Source organism: Pseudopipra pipra, chromosome Z, assembly GCF_036250125.1.
Source record: "Pseudopipra pipra isolate bDixPip1 chromosome Z, bDixPip1.hap1, whole genome shotgun sequence".
In the NCBI taxonomy this organism is placed as follows: domain Eukaryota; kingdom Metazoa; phylum Chordata; class Aves; order Passeriformes; family Pipridae; genus Pseudopipra; species Pseudopipra pipra.
In genome coordinates this window covers 74525663-74545845 of record NC_087581.1, presented here as the reverse complement: position 1 = coordinate 74545845, position 20183 = coordinate 74525663, and the positions used below count along the sequence as shown (strand labels likewise).

General features: G+C 54.1%; 3 protein-coding genes across 5 annotated transcripts; 2 read left to right on the top strand and 1 right to left on the bottom strand.

Moving 5' to 3' along the window:
* The first annotated feature begins 985 nt into the window (after positions 1-985).
* Positions 986-5209, top strand: SLC25A51 (solute carrier family 25 member 51). The gene is made up of 2 exons (XM_064641602.1): positions 986-1116; positions 2632-5209. The coding sequence occupies exon 2, from the start codon at positions 2672-2674 to the stop codon at positions 3530-3532; it is 861 nt and encodes a 286-aa protein (XP_064497672.1). The 5' UTR covers positions 986-1116; positions 2632-2671; the 3' UTR covers positions 3533-5209.
* A 1824-nt stretch (positions 5210-7033) lies between these two features.
* On the bottom strand, positions 7034-16524 carry DCAF10 (DDB1 and CUL4 associated factor 10). 2 transcript variants are annotated; one of them, XM_064641599.1, is made up of 7 exons: positions 16419-16524; positions 14989-15102; positions 13326-13523; positions 12681-12883; positions 12449-12559; positions 11414-11559; positions 7034-10158 (listed from the first exon to the last, which is right to left on the bottom strand). In XM_064641599.1, exons 1-7 carry the CDS (start codon positions 16445-16447, stop codon positions 9790-9792), a joined length of 1170 nt encoding a protein of 389 aa, XP_064497669.1. In that variant the 5' UTR covers positions 16448-16524; the 3' UTR covers positions 7034-9789. The 2 variants fall into 2 exon arrangements, with proteins under 2 accessions (XP_064497669.1, XP_064497668.1); XM_064641598.1 differs by lacking the exon at positions 16419-16524 and adding an exon at positions 15517-15842.
* A 123-nt stretch (positions 16525-16647) lies between these two features.
* On the top strand, positions 16648-20158 carry TRMT10B (tRNA methyltransferase 10B). Of its 2 annotated transcripts, none has more exons than XM_064641601.1 (7): positions 16648-17002; positions 17229-17507; positions 17674-17826; positions 18207-18285; positions 18374-18441; positions 18668-18788; positions 19507-20158. In XM_064641601.1, the coding sequence occupies exons 1-7, from the start codon at positions 16799-16801 to the stop codon at positions 19689-19691; spliced, it is 1089 nt and encodes a 362-aa protein (XP_064497671.1). In that variant the 5' UTR covers positions 16648-16798; the 3' UTR covers positions 19692-20158. The 2 variants fall into 2 exon arrangements, with proteins under 2 accessions (XP_064497671.1, XP_064497670.1); XM_064641600.1 differs by having other exon boundaries at positions 16652-17002; positions 18665-18788.
* The last annotated feature ends 25 nt before the right edge of the window (positions 20159-20183 follow it).

Here is a 20183-nt window from a genome sequence, read left to right as displayed (position 1 = left end):
TTCAGTGACAGGCTGAAAAACGTACCGAGACCCGGGGCTGTGCTGGCCAGGCTGGGGGGACGGTCCTGCCCTGGGCAGGTGGATGGAGGAGCTGTCCCAAGCCCCCGCACTGGGCACTTGGGCAGTGCCAGCCCTCGGCACCCGCCCCTGTCCGGCACAGGCACAGAGCCAAGAGCTGGGGGCGAGGGCAGGGGACATGCTGCTAAGGGAAGCAGTTCAGCGTGTCCCCAGCCGCAATCCGTGCTCTCCACCCATCCCTGCCCACGGCAGGCACCGGCCAGGACCGGGCACGGTGAGGCCACGACAGGGGTCGGCACCGCTGCCCCCGGCCCTGCACCGCCCGGCCGGCACTGCGGGGGCATCTTCCCATGCACGGCTTAGGCAAGAACATCCACCCCGCCCGAAACACCCCCAAACACCCCGGAATCACGCCTAAACATCCAAAACCCCCTCCAAAATCCCCTAAAGCATCCCAAAATACTCCAGCGGCAGTGCCGGAGCCCGCTCGGTAGGGGGCGTTGACGGAACAGAGGGGAGGGGTATGATGAAGGGGCGGGGCTTGGTGAAGGGGGTCTGGGTGGAGGCCGGGAAGGGGCGGGGCCTGGCGAACGGGGCGGGGCTAATTTACCGTTTAAAGACGCTCCCTTAGACCTTGTGCAGCGACACAAACACTGAAACACAAACGAGCCGTTGTTATTTACGACCGAACTAATAAAAGCAATCGAACCCCGCCACCGGAGAGAGACTCTGTGACGCCGAGCCGCGGGCACTGAGCGCTCCGGGGCTGGACAGAGGGTCCCGCCAGGGAGCACTTGCGGCTCGGCGCGGGCGAACCCGGCCGTGGCTCCCATTCCCGTGCCCGTTCCCGGCCCCACTCCCGCCCCGCCCCGCGGTGGGCGTGGCCCGGGGCGGCCTCACGCGACTGGCTGGGGCAGTTTGGAGGCGTGGCCTGGGCGTCCCCTCGCGGTCGGCCCACCCCGCGGCGGCGCGGTGACGTCACACGGCGGCGCGGTGACGTCAGAGAGCGGCGCGGTGCCGCGCCGGGCCGGGCTGTCCGGGCGCACGATCCTGATCCCGACCCCGATCCTGCCGCTCCCATGGCACCACCGCCCGCAGGTGCGTCCCGCTAGCCCGCCCCGGACACGGCCGCAGCACCCCGGGGGCGGAAGGGTGCGGTTCCGCGGGACAGGCCGGGCCGCGGCCGCCGGACTGACCTTGGGCCCCGGTGCAGGGACCGTAATGCCGCCGGGAAGCGCGGGATGTGCCGTGTGGGCTCCGCGGGCAGGGCGCGGTGCCGGGGGCGGTCGGACTGCCCGGGGAGCGGCCGCGGCCGGCTCGGGCCGTGCGCGGGCACTGCGGGGCTGCGGCTCCCCCGGGACCTGTCCCCGCCGTGCGACACCGGGACGAGCTGCTGCCGCGGGAGCCGCGGCCGAGAGCGGGGACGGGCCTGCCGGGAGCCTGTCGAGAGCTCCTCCCGGGTCAGGCCTTCCCCAAGGGACAAAGACGGCGGGCACACCACAGGGAGCGGGCGCGGCTGAAAACGGGTTTCCCTTTCTTCCCCTCCCTCCTTTCTCTTTTGCCTTCTTTCTCTCCCCCCCGCTCTCCCTCCCCCCTCGCTCCTTTCCTTTCCTCCCTCCCTCCTTTCTTTCTCCTCCCCTTCCCTCCCTCCATTTAGCACCTCCTCGCTTCGGGTGGGGCTGTTGTCCCCACACCCCCTTCAAATCCTGGGAATCTCGTGCTGCTGGCGCTGGGGAGGATCTGAGGCTCTCAAACCACTCCCAGATGTCAGTGACCTCCCTCAGACTGAACTGTGATGGAGGGTGGGATTCAGGCAGATATAGTTTTTCACAACTGTTACATAAAAACTCCCCTTCTGCTGACAAACAGGACTCCACAAGTACCGATCCCTGCCGTCCTCCCCCGGGTTGTCTGGGGGAGCTGCCCCTTCCACGTGTCCTTTAGGACTCGGGTCCGGCCCCACTCGAGCTCTGAGACTCCTCAGCAGAGCGTGGCTGTGGATGCAGAGGAGGCTGCAGGGCAGGGAATTGGGACTGCCAGGGAATTTCACCTCTGTGTCAGTGAAATCCCACCTGTGTGGCACCTGTGCACCGGCTGCGGCTGAGACACAGGGAGTGGCTGAAAGTGCTCAGCTCCTGACTGGGATAAACTGCAACAGGTTGTGATTTATCTGTTGTGTTCTGCTGCAGGGAGAGGCAGAGTGGAAGGATCAGGTCTTGTGATGCTGCTGCACATGCTGGATTTAATTTTGGTGTTTTGTTGGTGTGAGGGTCAACTTTTCACTGTTACAATTCCTAATTCCAGGGGAATTCCAAGGGAAATCTGGTTTGTAAGCTTATTGGCTGTAGTGTAGCACTCTAGGAGTTCATATCTCAATTGCCTTCCTGATTTATTTGTGTTTTAACTGGAAAGTGCCAAGAAAGGCAGAACTACTTTTTACTGTCTCTGAGACTTGAACAGAAAACGATGCAACATCCAGCAGATGTGGCATTTGTTGCTTTTCCCCTTCAAACTCGGCGGGACTTTGTTGAGGGGTTGTTTGAGTGATGCAGGGACGTGGCAGAGGCTGCAGGGTGCCCCTCAGCCCCGCTCACCTGGTTGTCTTTGGTGCAGGGAGGAGGCTCTGAGGACGCTGCACAGGAACGCCGGGACGATGGGTCTGGGAGGTGCTGAGCCCGAGGACCCCGAGAGCGGCGAGGCAGCGGCCCCAGGCAAGCACTACGTGTGCGGGTACTGCGCGGCCTTCACCAACATCGCGGTGACCTTCCCCATCCAGAAGGTGCTGTTCCGGCAGCAGCTGTACGGGCTGCGCACGCAGGACGCCGTGCGCCAGCTGCGCCGCGATGGGCTGCGCACGCTGTACCGCGGCATCCTACCCCCGCTGCTGCAGAAAACCACCACCCTGGCGCTCATGTTCGGCCTCTACGAGGACTTCTCGGCACTGCTGCTCAGCCACGCGCGCGCCCCAGAGCTGGTGACGCGCAGCGCGGCCGCTGCACTCGCCGGCACCACCGAGGCCGTGCTCACGCCCTTCGAGCGCGTCCAGACGCTGCTCCAGGACTACAAACACCACGATAAGTTCACAAACACTTACCAGGCCTTCAAGGTGCTGAAAGCCTATGGAATGAGGGAGTATTACCGGGGGCTGGTGCCTATTCTGCTGCGAAACGGGCCCAGTAACGTGCTGTTCTTCGGCCTGCGTGGGCCCATCAAGCAGTGTCTGCCCGAGGCGACCTCGCACAGCACCCACCTGGTCAATGACTTCATCTGCGGGGGGCTGCTGGGTGCCATGCTGGGCTTCCTGTTCTTCCCAGTGAATGTGGTAAAGACTCGCATGCAGGCTCAGATTGGCGGGGAGTTTCAGTCCTTCTCCAAAGTGCTTGTGAAGATCTGGCTGGAGCGCGACAGGAAACTGATGCACCTCTTTAGAGGAGCCCACCTGAACTACCACCGCTCTGTGCTGTCCTGGGGGATCATCAACGCCACCTACGAGTTCCTGCTGAAGCTGCTGTGACCCCCATCCTGCTTGTGGGGCATTGGCACTCACGGTGTGTCTGGGCACACGCCCAGGGAGCAGGGCCTGTGCACGTGACAGGTAATTCCTCCTGGCCTTCCATATTTATGGGGTGAATGGTGATAAATTTAAACCTTGGTGCAATTGTCATGAACTTTTTAAAGTATTCCTTTGCTGGCAGGTGAGTTTACCCATAACGGAGCTCCTAGGCAAATACAAGGTTTAAAAACAAATATCAAAAATACTTGTACCAGTTATTCAGTATCACTCCCAAAATTCCTTAACTCTCTGTGATGGGATGTGCTCCACTGCCCGCATTTAGAACGTGAGAATCAAGGAGAGGCTGAAGAAAACTGATTCCATTGCCTGATCAACTTCCAAGTCTTGATTCTGGAACTGCTTTTTCAGACCCTTTGGGTCTTCATTGTGTCAAGCTCAAAGGACACAGATGGGGATGACTGAGGTGTAGAGCTCCCAGCTGCACCTCAGGCTGCTTGCAGCAGTGACCGTGTCCTCCAGCCATGGCACTGACCATGTGACCTCAGCCCAAGCTGGATCTCTGTGTGTGTGTGTGTGTGTCTGTGTGTGTGTGTGTGTGTGTGCGCGCGCCTTCCTGGGAAAAGGGAAAAGTAGAAGGAATGAAACAGCAAACTCACTGAAGCTTTAAAGTGTCCTTCCTTGTAAAAAAACACGGAGTTTGTTCTGCTTAATCTTTTCGTTTGGGGGGTTTCGTTGGGTGGGTTTTTTTGCATTGCTACATTTTTGTTGCCTACAGCTATGGGGCCAGGGAGAAGCTGTCCCTCTTTCCAACACTCACGGAACACTCAGGCTCCTGCAGCTGCTGAAGCACTTCACACACGGCTCTTTGCACTGTGGTGTCTTGTCTTTTCTCAGTTCCTTCTGTGGAATTATGGATCTTGTGATTTTTTACCCAAAACTCAGGGTTCTGCCTGCTTGATGTGTGCTGCTGAAAGTTCTGTCAGACACAGTGGCATAGACAAGGTGAGGTTCCTGGATTACCTGCTTCAGTTGGAGGTCTGTAGGTGTAGCAGAGATGGAAGCCAAAGATGACCTTGGAAGCAAGGAGGTGGGAAAGTGGAGTGTTTGGAGATGTGTTTCAGGACTTCTGTGGGCAAGTACTGAAAAAGACTGACAGAAATGTGAAAATTGCATGTCTAACAGACGTGAGAGTTGAGAGATAAAAGACTTCAGACCTTAGAAACAAGGACAGAAAAGCAAGCACGACCCTGAGCCAGGTGAGGGTCTCAACAAAAAGCATTTGATTCTCCTGGGGGACTTCCTGTTATTAAACTGTATGTTTATATATATATATAAACCAAAAGACTGTGGATGATGCGGAGCAGCAAAGCTTTCAGAAACTGGTCTCATTTTGGTCTATTTGTAATTTTTGGAGGGGCTATTGCTTTTCTAAATTACAGTTTTCCATTTGCTAAACTGTCTTCCGATATTGATCCTAATCAGTGTGTTGCAATCATAAACACAGCCCTGAGCTTCACAGCCAGCACAAACACAAGTTCCTGTATCCCAGTGGTGATTATCTGCATCTAAATAAAATGTTTACTGGATATTTGTTACTGGCAGAATCTGATTTTTACCAGTGTGCTGGGTTTTTTTGTAATCACTCCTTGATGGAATAAAAACAAAATCTGCATCCTGTTTCTCTGTGGAAGATGTTCTGTGCTTCTGTAATGTCAGGGAAGCTGAAGTGTCAAGGGTGAGAGTTTGGCACAAGCCCAAAGCCAGTCAGTGGCTTTCAGCCCCAGCAAAATAGTGCAGACCTGGTCTGAGGCTGAGAGTCCAGTTTTGACTTTTCATACGTCATTTTCAGAAAAACACGACGGAAGAGCACTGAGCTGCGTCTGTGACACACAGGAACTGCAGCACCTAAGCACTAAGAGGTTTTTTTCCTTTCAGTTTTAGGGGGTAGGCAAGAACCAGTGAGCATTACAGAACACAGCTCATAAAATAGATTTTAATTCAGTGAATTATTAAATATTTATTATGCAAGCAAGAGAAACTGTCCACAAATAGTAAGTTACTGTACGGCTGTAAGTACAATACTTTCAGAGCAGTTCTGATACTTCATATATGGTATTAAAAGGCTACAGTTTTTACTATGAAATCTCAGGTATTTCAAAATATTCTACATGCACAATTTGTTTTTGTAGTAAAAACCTTATACTTAATTGAGGATACTTAGTGCTTTAGAAAATGTACCTTTGACTAAGATCGGGAAATGAGAAGTTTGTTTCCTGCAGGACAAAAACAGGATGGGCCGTTGACTTCTTCCTTTCACTCCAATTTTTTATAATCCTGTAAAGTAGATTTTTTAAAAGCTTCCATTTGGCAAGTGTATTTCTGTTTTCTAGGAGTTTCTACATCCTAAAGCAACAGACCCATGTTCTACCGTGTCATAACCTTCTCCACATCAGCGCTACCCAAATCAAAAACACAACACAAACAAACAAACAAAAAACCCCAACAAAATCAACCAAGCCCCACCCCCTCCCCCCAAACCCCCAGAAAAACCTGATGTTTACATTCTAAATCTGGTAGTAGGCATCGAACTGTCCTTACCCCAAGACTCCAGGAGTGCAAACGAACGTGTGTGTGTGTGTGTGTGTGTGTGTGTGTGTGTGTGTGTGTGTGTGTGTGTGTGTGTGTGTCTGTATTGCTGTGCTTTCCTTCCTATCCCCATGCTCTGTCTGCCGGTGCTGTGTCTCCCTGGGCTGCCCTGGCTGGCCCTGCACTGGAGCCCGTGGCTGTGCATGCTCTGACACCCCCATGCACACACCTGAGTGTGGCCACAGGACCCCAGTGATGGCCTCCCCCTCTCCCCCCCACACTGGGAGACACTCTGGCCATGCACGTGCTGCCACAGCCACAGAATGTGACAGAACCAGCTCCAGCACAGCTCTGGTTCCTCAGACACTGCCAGGTGTGGCCTCCCCACAGATCTGCAGCTGCTGACCAGCTCTGGAGAGGCAGGAATTCTTCCACTAAAGACGTTCTTGAGTACAAAGACAGGCATTTAACAACACACTGCACAGCTAGACAGAGCTCTGTCCCCAGGAGAAACACTGTGAAATTTAAGTGCTGCAGCACCAGTTTACAGACACCCCTGGTGTGAGCCACCCCCCAGAGGCTGCCAGCGCAGTCCCTCATCTTCCTTGAAAACTCTTCTTCACAGTTTTATACACTTCTCAAGGTTAAGCATTCAACCTTGGAAACACAACTATGATAAACCTTTTTTTTTTTTTTGACTATTTGGAAATAACTCAAAGCTCATGGACACAAAACTTCATTGCTTCAGTAAAGTTACCGTAAGAGAACTGAAAATCCTCCCACTACAACGTGACTGCAAGGTGTGCCAGCTGTGAACCACTCAGGAGTGAACTTCACAGGCAAAACGTGGTAAAACTTTCATGGAAAACTTCTGAGTGTTGTTGAAATGGAGTAATCAATCAAATGACCAAAGTCTAAGACTACCTAGTTACTCTAATTCAAACTTATTACAAATGTCATCAGAAGGACAAAGTAACATTTCTACAGCATACATGTACAGATTCAGTTGTTTTATGCATCTGCTGGACACGCTACAAAAGCATCAAGGTGACCAAACCCCCTCACCAGGTGAGCTGTCGGTCCCAGAGCCGGGTAGGGCCACTCAGCCCACCACAGGTCGTATCAAGGTGTGGTGACGTGTCACTTTGGGGTAACAGTTCTTCATACAGAAAGGTGAGTGTCCAATGCTCAGCACAATACTGGTGTAAAACACAGCATATCATGAGGTAGAATTAAAAAACACTCAGTGCATATTCACAGGCATAGCGTTACAGTCACTAGAGATCCACCAGTCCGAGGAAGTTCCAAGAGGAAAGAACAAAAACAGCCTTGAAAGCAGACAGACAGACCCACCCAAGAAATGCTTCGATTCCACAGGTGGTCCTTCACCTCCAAAACAAACACTGTGCAAGTCCATGAGAACTGTGAAACTCCCTCGAATGTCCCTGTAGTCCCTTCCATGACGTGTAAGAAAACACCAAATAAGGTGAGAAAGCAGCCTGGCAGTGGGAGAGAACTGCCCAGGGAAAAGCCACAGTGGTCTGGGGCAGGACCTGTTTTTTCCCCAGACAGCTTGGCCCATTACAAACTCCTTGTAGCTCCTTCTTTGCATAAGAGTCTTGTATCCCACAGCTGTCCCTGGGTTTCCTGCACACTTCCCTCCCAGGGCATTAACCCACAGCCCAGGAAGTTGACCCTGAGCTGCTCCAACAACCCACGTGCCCAGGTGCAGGCTCAGGCTCACAGAGGCTGGGTGCCAGCAGAAGGGACGTTTGCCCTCAGATTACCAAACACCAAATACTGAAGGCTTCCTATTACCAAAGAAATTCTCCACAGCAGGAAATTTAAGACTTTTTTCTCTCATAATGCAGAAGAGCCTTAAGTTCAATAATTTCTCCAGCACCACCAGGGTATGCTATGCTGCCTGCACAAATCCAAAGCTACGGGAGGTTTCTCAGGCTTATGCTTCCAGCTCTCTTACCTCCAGAAATGTTGTTTTTATCCCCAAACGTGTTTTGCAAAAGGCTTTGTAAAAGTCAGCTTTGAACAAGTGTGCTCTGTCGAGCCACAGACAGTGAACCTGAACACCAAAAGCTGACAGTCCTTTCAGGTAAAGTTCTGAAGTTCCCTTCTGAACTGAGTGTGTGACTGATCAGTGAAACTTTAGTGAAATACTAAAAAAAAACCTGATCTTGGAACACGTAAGCGAAAAGATTATAACTGATGTGGACTGAAATACCTATGCATTTACAAGGTTGTCTCTATTAACTCGGGGGCTGAAACCTGACATTTGTACTTTGGGTATGATCACAGAATCCACTGAGTTGGAAGGGACTCAAAAGGATCACCCAGTCCAACTCCTGGCCCTGCCCAGGACACCCCAACAATCCCACCCTGTCCCTGAGAGTGTTGTCCAAACACTCCTTGAGCTCTGGCAGCCTTGGGGCCATGACCACTTGTCCAATGCCTGACCACCCTCTTGGGGAAGAACCTTTTCCTAATATCCAACCTAAATCTCCCTGACACAGCTCCAGCTGTTCCCTTGGGTCCTGTCATTGCTCACAGAGAGCAGAGATCAGTACCTGCCCCTCCACTACCCCTTGGGAGGATGCTGATGGCCCCAATGAGGCCCCTCCTCAATCTCCTCCAGGCTGAATAAACCAAGTGCCCTCTGCCCTTCCTCATAAGGTTTCCCCTGCAGACCCTTCACCAGGATGAATGTTACAGTGTTCCACACCTGCTGATAAAGCCTGGTTAGATCCAGACAGATCTCACTGTTGACCAGTTTGTTTCTAAACTCCTCCCAGACTGAGAGCACACGTGAAGGAAGGCTCACCTGGTGGTACTATGGACACATCCGAATTAATTCCTCCCACAGCCAGAGTGCAGGCAAGGTGTGGAAAAACAGCCAGCTGGGAAACACCCCAACATCAGCAGAAAACCATAGTGTTTCAGATGTGGGATGATGCGGAAAACTCCCTACAACAGAAACCCAGCAGAGGAGGAGCCAGAGCTGCCCCACTGCACAAACCATCAGAGTTCCTCTGGGTCAGGGTCTTCCGCAGCGCTGAGTGAGGGGCTCGAGGAGGGCCTGCCTGCAAGGGGGGGGGCCTGGGTGAGCTTCAGTGGTCCCTCCCACCCCGAGCCACTCTGTGACTCATTTTTCTAGCCAATCACAACCAAATTCATATAGAAATGAAAGTAAAATTTCCTTTTCCTTTTTTTTTTTTATGTCAGTAACTGTGTTGCTTATGTAGTCAAGCAGCTGATTATCTACAAATCACCACCAAGTTGCTTCAGCAACAGAGAAGGAAGGAGAGGTCAGGCAGAGTCCAGCTCCTATGGGACAGGAGGCACCCGGGCCCCCTCTGCATTGTCTCAAACAGCCCATTCCAGTTGCACTAAAGGAAATGATCAAGTATCAGGGTACAAACACAGCAGGACAGCAACTCGATGGCACGGGACGAGCAGCAGCAGAACTCCACTGGCTCTGGGACACGGCCGCAGGCTCGTGGGTGCAGGAGGAAGATCCGCACGGTGCTGGGTTGGAAAATCCTTCCAGAGCCGTGTTCCAAGACCACAGTAACCGAGATCCCATCCAGAGCGAGAGGTTTTGGAGAGAGCTGAAGTACAACCCATGACCATCCAGGCGCAGGCCCCCGCTGCCGTGCCTAGAACTTGGGCTGGTAGAGGGAGACGCGTCCACTAAGGCACCCCGAGGCGATCTGACAGTGCGTGGGGGAGAACTTGGTGGTGAGCACCACATCGTTGTGGGAGTACAGGGAGCGGATCTCGCGCAGGGGACTGGCCTCCCGCGGCAGGCAGTCCACCAGCTCCCGGCACTGCGCGTCGAAGCCCAGCAGGCGGATGCCGAAGCCGTGCGGGGACGAGATCATGCGGCCGTCGGGGCTGAAGCAGAGCTCCTTGATGTACCCCCGGCCCACGTTGGCCTCCTCAATGCAGTGCGTCAGCCGCAGGGAGCAGCGCGGGGACACGGGGCGCACCGGGGCTCCTTCCTGGAATTCATAGACACAAGTCCACTAAAGGGAGAGGCAGAGAAAGGGACACTGAAAGAGAAGTAAAGCACTGCAAACACACATTCCCTCCCACCAGCCTGGACAGGTAATGAGCAGTTCATGGGACTGATGCTACTGCTGACCCGCCCTTCAGTGAGCACCAAGAACAGACCAGTGCCTCGGCATCTCCCTCGCTCTGAAAGCTGTCCAGCATCAAAGCTGCTTTTTTAATTAAATTATCATCTTTTCAATCTAGTTTTTATGTGCAAAGAGCAAAGCCTAATCCTTTGGCCAGGCACCTGCTCTAATTTAGTAAATATTTAAATTAAATCTACAATAAAGCCAAACTCCTTCAACTGTAACTTAGAGCTGACCACTGGCATTTTGAAGTCCATTTCCTTGGACTTCAAAAGGAAAGGAACCTAGAAATGAGGGAGAAACCATTTTCTGAAGGAATGTTACAGACAGCTCTACAGCCAGCTTGTTTTTCGTGGGACAGGCAGGGATCTTAATTATTTAATCTCAAAAACAGGTCAGTGACTAAGTTTGTATTGTGTTGATTCCATTTCAGCCAAAAGATCAAGTGTTCCTAGCTCTGTCCAATGCATTCTTCTGAACCACCCACAAAAGGAACAATACCAGAGAGAGTAAGGCAGACTCCAGAACTATGGGAAATTATAACTCGGGCAATCAGCAGTACCAACAGACCCAATATAACATTTGCATTTTGGAAAAATCCTGTGCTGTGTAGTGGTTTGGTTGCTACAGAACCAGCTTTAATGATTATAACCACTTTGCTAAGTTTCCACTCAGTCCTCTAAACTTCTGTAAGGGGTTACCATTAAAAAGAGCGGCTTTCTTAAAACAAAAAATCTCAAACAAATACACAGACACCAAAAAAAACCCAGCCCAAAGAAAACCGAACCAACCTCAATTTACATCAGGAATCCAACTAACTAAACTGTTTATTATTGGTCAAGTATTACTGTCTACTGTTGATCAATTTGGGGGACCAAAGGCTCCAGCTTGCAGCTGAGCTGCAGCTGGTCTTGTGACTTCATACTTCAAGTAAAAGTTGGAATTGGATTCTGCCAGGAAGATCATTAAAAAAAAAAAAAATTCTTTTTCATAATTTTGGTGCAAAATGACAGAATTTGTAAGCATGACTAACTAATCTATTCACATGAACATTTACCCCCAAACAATGAAATTCCAGTACACTTGTCTGATACATGTAACCCCACATGTTTTCAGGGGGAACACCAGGCTCTGACCGTACCTCCTGGTCATCGGTGTTGCTGGAGCACCGGAGCAGTGTGGCCCAGCCCTTGGGGTGCAGCTGCAGCGACGTGATGCAGTTCCCACGATCTCTTTCTCCAGGAACCTCTGGTGTCAACACCTCCAAGCTATTCCTGGGTGATCCACCTGGAAGGGGGATCAGCTGTGAGTCTCAGTCCTGCTGCTGAAGTGGGGTCACACCTGTGACAGCTGCACCCGAGTGCCAGGACAGACCCCGCCACTGTGACAGGGTAATTCAGAGGAGTTTCACAACACATACAGCCAACACAGTCCTCATTTCAAACTGCTCCTTTTTTTGAAATTTGCATGCCAAAACCTGCATAGAACCACCTCACACCAAGAACCACGTCAGAGTCAACCTTTCACACTTCCACTCTTCATTACACTACAGTAAAAGCTGCAGAGTTGGGTTTTTATAGGAACTACTGATTCTCAAACTTGTATGATGTCTTCTCAAAATTCCTTCCAACATTTGCCCAGCTGCATGCAAGCTTGTCTCCCTTGTTCCCCTCACCCACAGGTAGATCACTCCCTATCATTCAGGTAAGCCTCCTCCTTTCATCACTGTCTCAGCATCTCACCATGATGCACATAAAACTTAACATTATACTTTTTTATATTGCAAGGAATTTGCCAAGTATTCATCCATTTGTCAAGTTCACACTGACTCTCTGGAAGTGTATCCCAGTTTTTACCCCTAAAGATCATTCACATGAATTTTGTTCAAGAAAAAACCACAAGGAAGAGGGAGCACCTCTATGTAACAATAATGTACTGACATAATATAAAGCTCTTGTTGCTGTTATCAGATTTTTCAGAAAAAAACCTGATTAGAACCCCAGGCTTTGGTGTGCAATGATATTTAATTGGTTTAACAGAAGTCATAGCAACACCATTTTTTTAAAACCATAGAGACAAAACCACAGTTTTTCACTATCACACTCTGGCCTTTTCTGATACAAGTCAAAGTCCATGATTTGTTTTAATTTATCTTTTTTTGGTGACCTTGTCCTACCTTCTCGCTGGGAGGACCGTGACAAGTGTTTCTCAGAAAGTGGACCGGAGTCATGCTGGTGACAGGGTGAACCCACAGCTCGAGGGCCGGAGGAGCCAGATGACGTTATGTCTGCAAACAGCATCACCAGGTGAGCACCACAGGCACGCCCAGCCCACCTGGGACGCTGCCAAGAGCACCCCACAAAACACCTCTAACACAGGGCTGCCCCAGAGCGCTCCACAACATTCACCTGAGCTCGACGTGGTCCTCCTGGCTCTTAAAATCGGGTAGCTGCCAACCTCTAAGGACTTGTTTAGGTCAAGGTCATGCAAAATCAGAAGGTAACCCGAGGAGGTGGAGATGAGCATTTTGGAACAGTCTGGCGTCAGCCTCATTCGCATGAGAAAGCGGGTGTGAAAGAACTTCTTGTGGGGACATCCATCCTCTGTGCACCTGGACAGCAACACAAGCACAGGGCACGGCCAAGGTCAGCCCTGACTCCAGGCCCTGATGTCCTGCACCTGAGGGTCCAAGGTGTGCCCAGCATCCTTGTTCACCCCAAAATCTCTTTCTGGAGCGCTGTCTTTATCCTACTTTTTAATGAAATGGCAGAACTCATGAGTTCATATGACCACAACGAGGGCAGAACTTTCTCCAAAAGGAAGAACTACATTTTGGCATGTCAGCAAAAATTTGGTCCTTTCAGTCACTGGACCTAATAGATGGGATATCACTACAGAGAGGTGATGCAAGCTCTTGGTAAGGGGTATACACTACTCCCAGTGTTTCAGAACATATTCCAGCCCCCCTTGAGTTTGCACCTTGTACAGAAGAGCCCTGTCCTGGTGTGCTGCAGAAACACCACGGCGCAAACACAGCGTACACATCTGGGTACCTGTTGGTGTCCCAGATGATCACGTTTCCATCGAAGCCCGACGTCACCAACAGCCTCGTGTTCGTGTCGTACTCAATGTTCTTGACCCAGCTGGTGTGGCCATGCAGAGTGCAAACTTTGGTGTTCAGCTTCCTCAAGTCCCAGAGTGCAATCGTTGTGTCGTCGGAGCACGTCGCAAACAGTCGGTTATCCAAAAACCTGGGAACGGCAGGGAAACACTGCAGCTGTTCAGGGCCTTCTCCAAGGCAAATGCTCTTGGGCAGGAATGTAAGCTAGCACAGAGATAAACAGAATAGCCACAGACAAAAAAAACCCAAAACACACAGCAGAATATGTACCAATAAAATCTCCAATAAAAGAAGAACTGTCGGGATATGAACCAGTAGTACCTCTGTAGTAGCAAATGAATAAACACACAGAGGCACACCAAAAGTTTGGTTTAGTTTGGGGGATTTTAGGCGTTTTGTGAATCATGTACAAATCACACAAGAGCCAAATCACTGGTGGACAATACGCTCAGACAGAATCCCAGCAGTAACTCCACCCGTTCCCTCTCTGGACAACACTGAGCTCAGTGCAGATGGAGGGGCTGGACTTAGCACAGCTAGGAAGTAAGCCGAATAAACCTAGTCTAGAGGTTACTGAAGCAAATGCAAGGCTTTCCAAAAACACCAAGTGAAGACAAGACCTTGTTTGAGAACACACAAAAGTCGTTTGGTTCACTAAGAAAATCAACAGGCAAAACCACCAAGTTGGCACTACACAATTAAAGCTGAGCACCGTCTGCTCCCACTGGAACTCGGGCCTGCATTTACTTTTAGAAGGACAAAGCATGCTGGTTTATGTTTGGAATTCATGCCCAATGAAAGCATTCAATGAAAAAAAGCCTGACCTGAGGTAAATGGGATAAGACACCCACTCAAAAAATACCCACTAAACATCCTTTATCTCAGAGCTACACCACACAAAAGCAGCAACAACCCTGAAAAATGAACAATAACCAATCACCATGGGAGAAATCCCACACTCTTGTGTAATAAGCACTTTTGGTGTTTATTACAAGGAATTTCTGCAGTGCTACAGTCCTGCTCATTAACCAGAACAAGGTTTCAGGTAACACTGCAGTAACTGTGCAGAACAGAGTTCAGTTCCTCTGTGCCAGACAGACGCACATTTTACTTCAGCTTTCCTGACAGACAACCAGCTGACGTAAAACTTCAGTCTTTTTCGTAAAAAGGACAGCCAACTTGTGAAAAACATTGACTTATCTGATGAACATAGCACCCCATATCATATCTGTCTCTTTTGAGGGGAAACGTTCAGACTGTTCTGCAGTTTTCTTGAATTTTTTGGTTTGGGTTTAGTTTTTGTTGTTCTGTCGTTGGTTGTTGTTTTGGGTTTTTGGGTTTTTTGGGGGGTTTTTCTTTTTTGCTTTAAGAATTGAAGAGTAGCTGCAATATTATTAGAAGGCACCTTAAATTCACCCCTCAAAATCAATTCACAGACGCAGAACAGTTAAAGAAACTCTGATTTTAAAGGAAAAAATTTGCATGATAAAAATACTGGATTTAGGCTCCCACTATTTTCTGCCCTGTCCTGAGAGACTGGCAGAGGATTGAAAGCATAATGGCTAAGCTGTGGCAAAACACCCCTCCTGACCTACCTGATGTTGTTTACACAGTCTTCGTGGGCCTCAGAGAGAGTCTTGATGTGCTTTGAGGATATTGGGTCAAAGAGCAGGACTTCGGTCTGTTCGCAGGCGACAGTCAGCACCGACCTGAAGGAGCAGAACCTCTGCGTTGGGGAGGTTTGCCCTCTGGCAGGTACCTCTCGTGCTGTGGGTTCCCCTGCCCACACCCTCTGGGTGTTCTGACACTGCAGTAACACCAACTCAAACGCTAATTTGGAATATCTATTTGCCCTTCTGCAAACCCAGCGGGGGCTTTTCACTAAAGCCTTGTAAAACAGATTTGGCAGCACCAGGGGAGCCCTGGCAGCAGCCTGAGCTGGGCACTCGTCAGCGGGGATCGAGGCTGACTGTCCCGGAGAGGGAGGGTCTCTGCTCTGCCCAGGGTCACCAGAGCGGCCTCTGGGCCTGGGGAGCCCCAGGCACACCTGGATGTGGATCTCGGGCACATCTGGATGGGCAGAGCTCCGGGCACACCTGGCCGGGGTTCTCACGCGCACCTACCCGTCGGGCGAGTACTCGAGGTTGAAGACCGCGCCGTGGGTGCGGGTGCTGAGGGACACGGAGTCGGCGGGCTGGATGGCGCCGTACAGCCCGGTCATGGCGCCGAACGTGTCCCGCGCCGGGTCCACGGCGGCGCCGCGGCCCAGGCAGCGCCCGCGCAGCCACGCGAACAGCCCCCCGGGCGCGCCGGGCCCCGGGCCCGCAGGATCGCGGTGCCCGGGGGGCTCGGGGTCCAGCGCGGGCCCCGGCGCCGGGTCCGGGTCCAGCCCTACTCCCGGCCCCGGGCCCGGCTCCGGCTCCGCGCTCATGGCGGCGGCAGCGCGGCTCCGCCCCCTGCCGGCGGGGGGGGACACTGCGCCTGCGCAGCTCCGCCCCCTGCCGCAGGCCCTGCGCATGCGCAGTTCTGGCTCAACACTGCCCCTATGAGGCCCCGCGCTGACGGTCACGTGACCGCCGCTGCACGTGACCGGGGCGGCACCGGCAGGTTTGGAGCCCCCTGAGCGGGACCCCCGACCCGGATCCCCCCTGAGCGGGACCCCGTGACTCGGATCTCTCTGACCCGGGACCTCGGGACCCCCCTGAGCGGGACCCCCTGACCCGGAGCCCCCCTGGGCTGAGGGTTCCCGGTCCGGGGGCTCCCTCTGGCCCTGAGCCCCTCAGAATTTGAGTCCAACTTTGCAGTTGGGCAGTTATGATCCAGCCGTTGCGTTATCAGCGTTGTACAAGGCTGAACCCTCTGTTTTGAGGCAGACTGATCACACACGGGTGTTCAGCTGTCGCTGGGCAGTGCTGCCCCTGTCCAGGGCTTCTCAGCCTCCCCTGCCCTGACAGCGAGGCGGGCACGGCCGGGACAGCTGATCCCGGCTGCGTCAGCTTTTATTTATGTCTCCCCTTTGCCTTACCCCAGTTCACACGCTGACAGTGATGCCATGGGGTGTGGGGGACAGTTTTCCAGGGGGTTACAGCCGTCTGGGGCTGTTGCTGCTCGGGACCAGGCATCGAGCGGTTGGCGCTGAGCAACTGCCTCTGCAGTGGTTTATGCCCGTGCCCGTTCTCATGGCGGCGAGAAAACACCAAAACAGCGCACGCTGGGAACTCCCTGAGCTGCGAGCGGGGCCCCCAGCACGGACTGGCACCGGGCCCGGCGGGAGAGCGGGCACCGGGGGAACCCTCGGCTCTGCCGGGTCCCTTCTGCTCCGGGGCCGCCGCTGCTCCCGCGGGGGGACGGACGGACCCGCCTGGGACCCACCCCCGGCCTCGGAGCGGACCCGCCCTCTCCGCGATGGCGGCCGGCGGCGGGGCCGGCGGGGCGGCTGGGGCTGAGACCGACCCGGCGGACACGGACCCGGCGGGGGAGATGGATCCGCCGAAGATGGACCCGGCGGGGGAGATGGACCCGGCGGTGGCGGCCGAGGCGCTGCGGCTGCTGCAGATCGAGCCCTCGGCCGCGGGGCCGCGCTCGGGGGGCCCGGAGGGGCCGCTCTCGGTGAGTTCGGCGGGGCCGCGCTCGGTGCCGGGACCCGAGCCCCTCTCCGGTGCCCGGCGATCCCCGCTCCGGTCCCTGGCCTGCCCCGCGGTCCCCGCTCCGGTGCCCGGCGGTCCCCGCTCCGGTGCCCGGCGGTCCCCGCTCCAGTCCCTGGCGATCCCCGCTCCGGTGCCCCGCGGTCCCCGCTCCGGTGCCCGGCGGTCCCGCTGACCCCTGTCCCCCGCAGAGGAACGCGCTGCGGAAGCGCCGGCGCTGGGAACGGGTCGTCGCCGCCCGGCGCGGGAAGCGGCGGCAGGAGCGGCAGCGCCGGCGGGCCCGGCGGGCCCCGGGGCGCGGGGACGGCGCGGGGGCGGCGCTCGGCAGCGGCCCCGCCGGGCCCGCGCAGCCCCCGCTCCCCCGCGGGAGGGTCCCGGCCGCCCTGGCCCGGGAGCGGCTGCTGCAAGCGCGGGCGGCGGGGCCGCGGCTCTGCCTGGACCTCGGTGTGGCCGGCGGCATGACCGAGAAGGTACGAGGGGGCTGCCCGGGGGTTGCTCGGGGGTCCCGGGGATGCTGCACCCCGCGTGTGCCCGTCCCTGCCCCAGGCAGGGCACCGAGAGCCTGGCGGGACCGGCCCCCGGCAGAGCACTGGTGTGTCCCCGATCCTGCTCGGTGCCACCCCGCCCCGTCCCCAGGAGAGCGGCCGCCTGGCCTCGCAGATCCGCCGGCTGTACGGGGCGAACCGCCGCGCCGCCCGCCCCTTCTGGCTGTGCCTGACCGAGTTCGCGGCAGGGACGCCGATCTACGAGCAGTGCCTCCGCATGAACGACGGCTTCGCACGGTACTTGGTGAGAGCTGAGCCCTGCGCTCTGCAGCACACCTGGCAGCCAGTGCAGCAAAAACACCCGCGGTGGGGACTCCTGAGTCCCTCGAGAACTTGAATCTCATTTAAAATTAGATAATTATTGCTGTTCTCCTTTCCTCAAACCACACCAAAGACTTTTGATGAGGAGAAAATTTAATGGAATTTGAGATATGTAGTGTTCAGTGCCCACACAGAACCATTTTCCAATTGAAAAAGGAAAACCCAAAGCCAGTGTTTCTGTAGGCATTTATACATCCAAACAGCATTGTCAGTCCCAGGATATCTGTCTCTGGGGGGTTATTTGTTCTGGCAGATAGACCTTGAGCTGATGGGCTGCTCCTCTCCCTGCCTTGTGTTTTTCAGATGGATACAACTCCAGAGAGTTACCTGGACCTATTTCCTTTGGATGCCATTGTTTATCTCACTCCTGACTCTGAAAATGGTAAATATTTCACATGCTTTAGGCAACGGAGAGCAGCATCTTGCAGGATTCACTGCTGTGTGGGGCTGAGCCAATGTCCTTTTCCTAGTCCTTGAAGACATCGATCCAGATAAGGTGTACGTGCTGGGAGGGCTGGTGGACGAGAGCATTCACAAGGTGGGTGCTGCCTGCTCCATTCCCTCACGAGAGCAGAGATATCCCAGTCGGGTTGCTGCCACCAGCATCCCTTCTCCCTCAAATCCTGCCCAGACCCAGCAGTGGGCTGGGCCAGGCCGCAGCAGTGCAGGTGCCACGAGGCCCAGGGCAGGTTTTGGCTCTGTGGCTGCTTGTGCCACACGTGTGTGAGGCCATGTGGCAGCGTGTCTGTGTGTCCCTGCAGCAGCTGACCCTGCAGAGGGCACGGGAGCAGTGCCTGCAGACAGCCCGACTCCCCATCCGTGAGTACATGGTGAAAGCCCCCAACTCCAGGAACTACCACTCAGAGACACTGGCCATCAACCAGGGTGAGGGGCTGCTCTGGGGCTGTGCCGGGGCTGGGGGGAAACGCTGGAGTGTGGTGTGATCCCTGCTGATCCCTGTTCTGAGGTCTGTGTGCTCCCTGGGGGAGCTGTGCATGAGGCAGGGCACAATCTGGTGGGGGGGTGCTGGGGGGGCTGTTGTGGGGAGGGTGGGAGTTCAGGGGCCTGTGCCAGGCTCAGTCCAGGGAGGGTGTTGGTGTCCTGTACCACCTTGGGCTGGCACACTTGGTCACAGCAGAGGATTGCAAGGTGGAATTGCAAGGTGACTGCAGATGGGCTCATGTCCTGGGCCAGCTCTAGAAAGTTCTTGCCCCTGAGGTGGCTGGGGGCTCTGTGTGCCCAGGGGAGCCCTGAGGTGGGGTCTCAGCACCCAGGAGTGACGGTGGGAGCACAGCAGGTGTGACCCAATACAGGGGGTACCATCATCCACACAGATGGGTGGCACAGGTCAGGCAAAATAGTGACCAAAGGCACCTTGGCTATAGTTGACGGACTCCACTTTGCCCAGAGCTCCCTGAAGTCCTCTCCAAAATACCTGTCTGCCCCTAGGTGGGCTCCCTGTGGCACAGACTCTTCAGGTGTTACAGGGGGGGACCCTCTCTGGGTCAGCTGTCACCCCTCCCTGGTGTTTGGTGGGTGTGTAGAGCTGCTGGCACAGGTGTCACAGCACGTGTGTGACTCAACACCTCTCTGCTCCTGACAGTCTTTGACATCCTGTGCACCTACTACGAGACGCGGAGCTGGCCAGTGGCCCTGAAGGCTGGAGTCTCTTCTGGAAAAGGCTTTGTGCTACGGGAGGAACAGGTGGAAACAGCCCAGCACAGCACCACCCAAGGAAACTCTTTATTTTGTGGTGAAGAGCTGCACAGGCAGGAGGCACCAGCGTGACTGGGCACAGGGAGCACAGTCGCTTGTCAGAGCAAGGGACCTTTTCAGAGCAACACCTTCTACCTCAGCAGTGCCACGCCAGACAATCCCCATCCCCCTGGGCAGGGAACAAGAGCTGGTGGAGCCTGGGATCAGTGAAAACTGACGTGAATTCAGTTTTGCTTCCTTGCAGCTGTTTGTTTGTGACTCCTGCACCTACACTTGTTCTGGGACAGGGAGGAGAGCTTTGATGTGTTTCCTTCATTTTAGTTAAACAGTGAGTAAGGTGAAGTTAGGATTGCAAAGCTTATGAGAGAGGAAAATCCCTTCCCATGGGACAGGACAGTGCTGCTCCCACAGGAGAATGCAGGATGGGAGGCAAGGGCACCGTGTCCCAACAACTTAAACCCACTTGAAGACTTGGTGAGTTGTTGAAGCCTGTAGCTAGTTCTATGCATCTAATCTAAAATAAAACGTTTAGATCCCCATTGTGTCCTTACAGTTACTATGTGT

Bases quoted from the DNA above. Each gene is read 5' to 3' on its own strand.
- SLC25A51 (XM_064641602.1), top strand. From the start codon at position 2,672: ATGGGTCTGGGAGGTGCTGAGCCCGAGGACCCCGAGAGCGGCGAGGCA.
- DCAF10 (XM_064641598.1), bottom strand. From the start codon at position 15,824: ATGAGCGCGGAGCCGGAGCCGGGCCCGGGGCCGGGAGTAGGGCTGGAC. The intron at 12,560-12,680 runs GTGAATGTTGTG...TGCTGTTTGCAG, and splicing joins GAGGACCACGTCGAGCTCAG to ACATAACGTCATCTGGCTCC. The intron at 10,159-11,413 runs GTACGGTCAGAG...CTCTCCCTTTAG, and splicing joins GCAACACCGATGACCAGGAG to TGGACTTGTGTCTATGAATT.
- TRMT10B (XM_064641600.1), top strand. From the start codon at position 16,799: ATGGCGGCCGGCGGCGGGGCCGGCGGGGCGGCTGGGGCTGAGACCGAC. The intron at 17,827-18,206 runs GTGAGAGCTGAG...TGTGTTTTTCAG, and splicing joins ACGGCTTCGCACGGTACTTG to ATGGATACAACTCCAGAGAG. The intron at 18,789-19,506 runs GTGAGGGGCTGC...TGCTCCTGACAG, and splicing joins GACACTGGCCATCAACCAGG to TCTTTGACATCCTGTGCACC.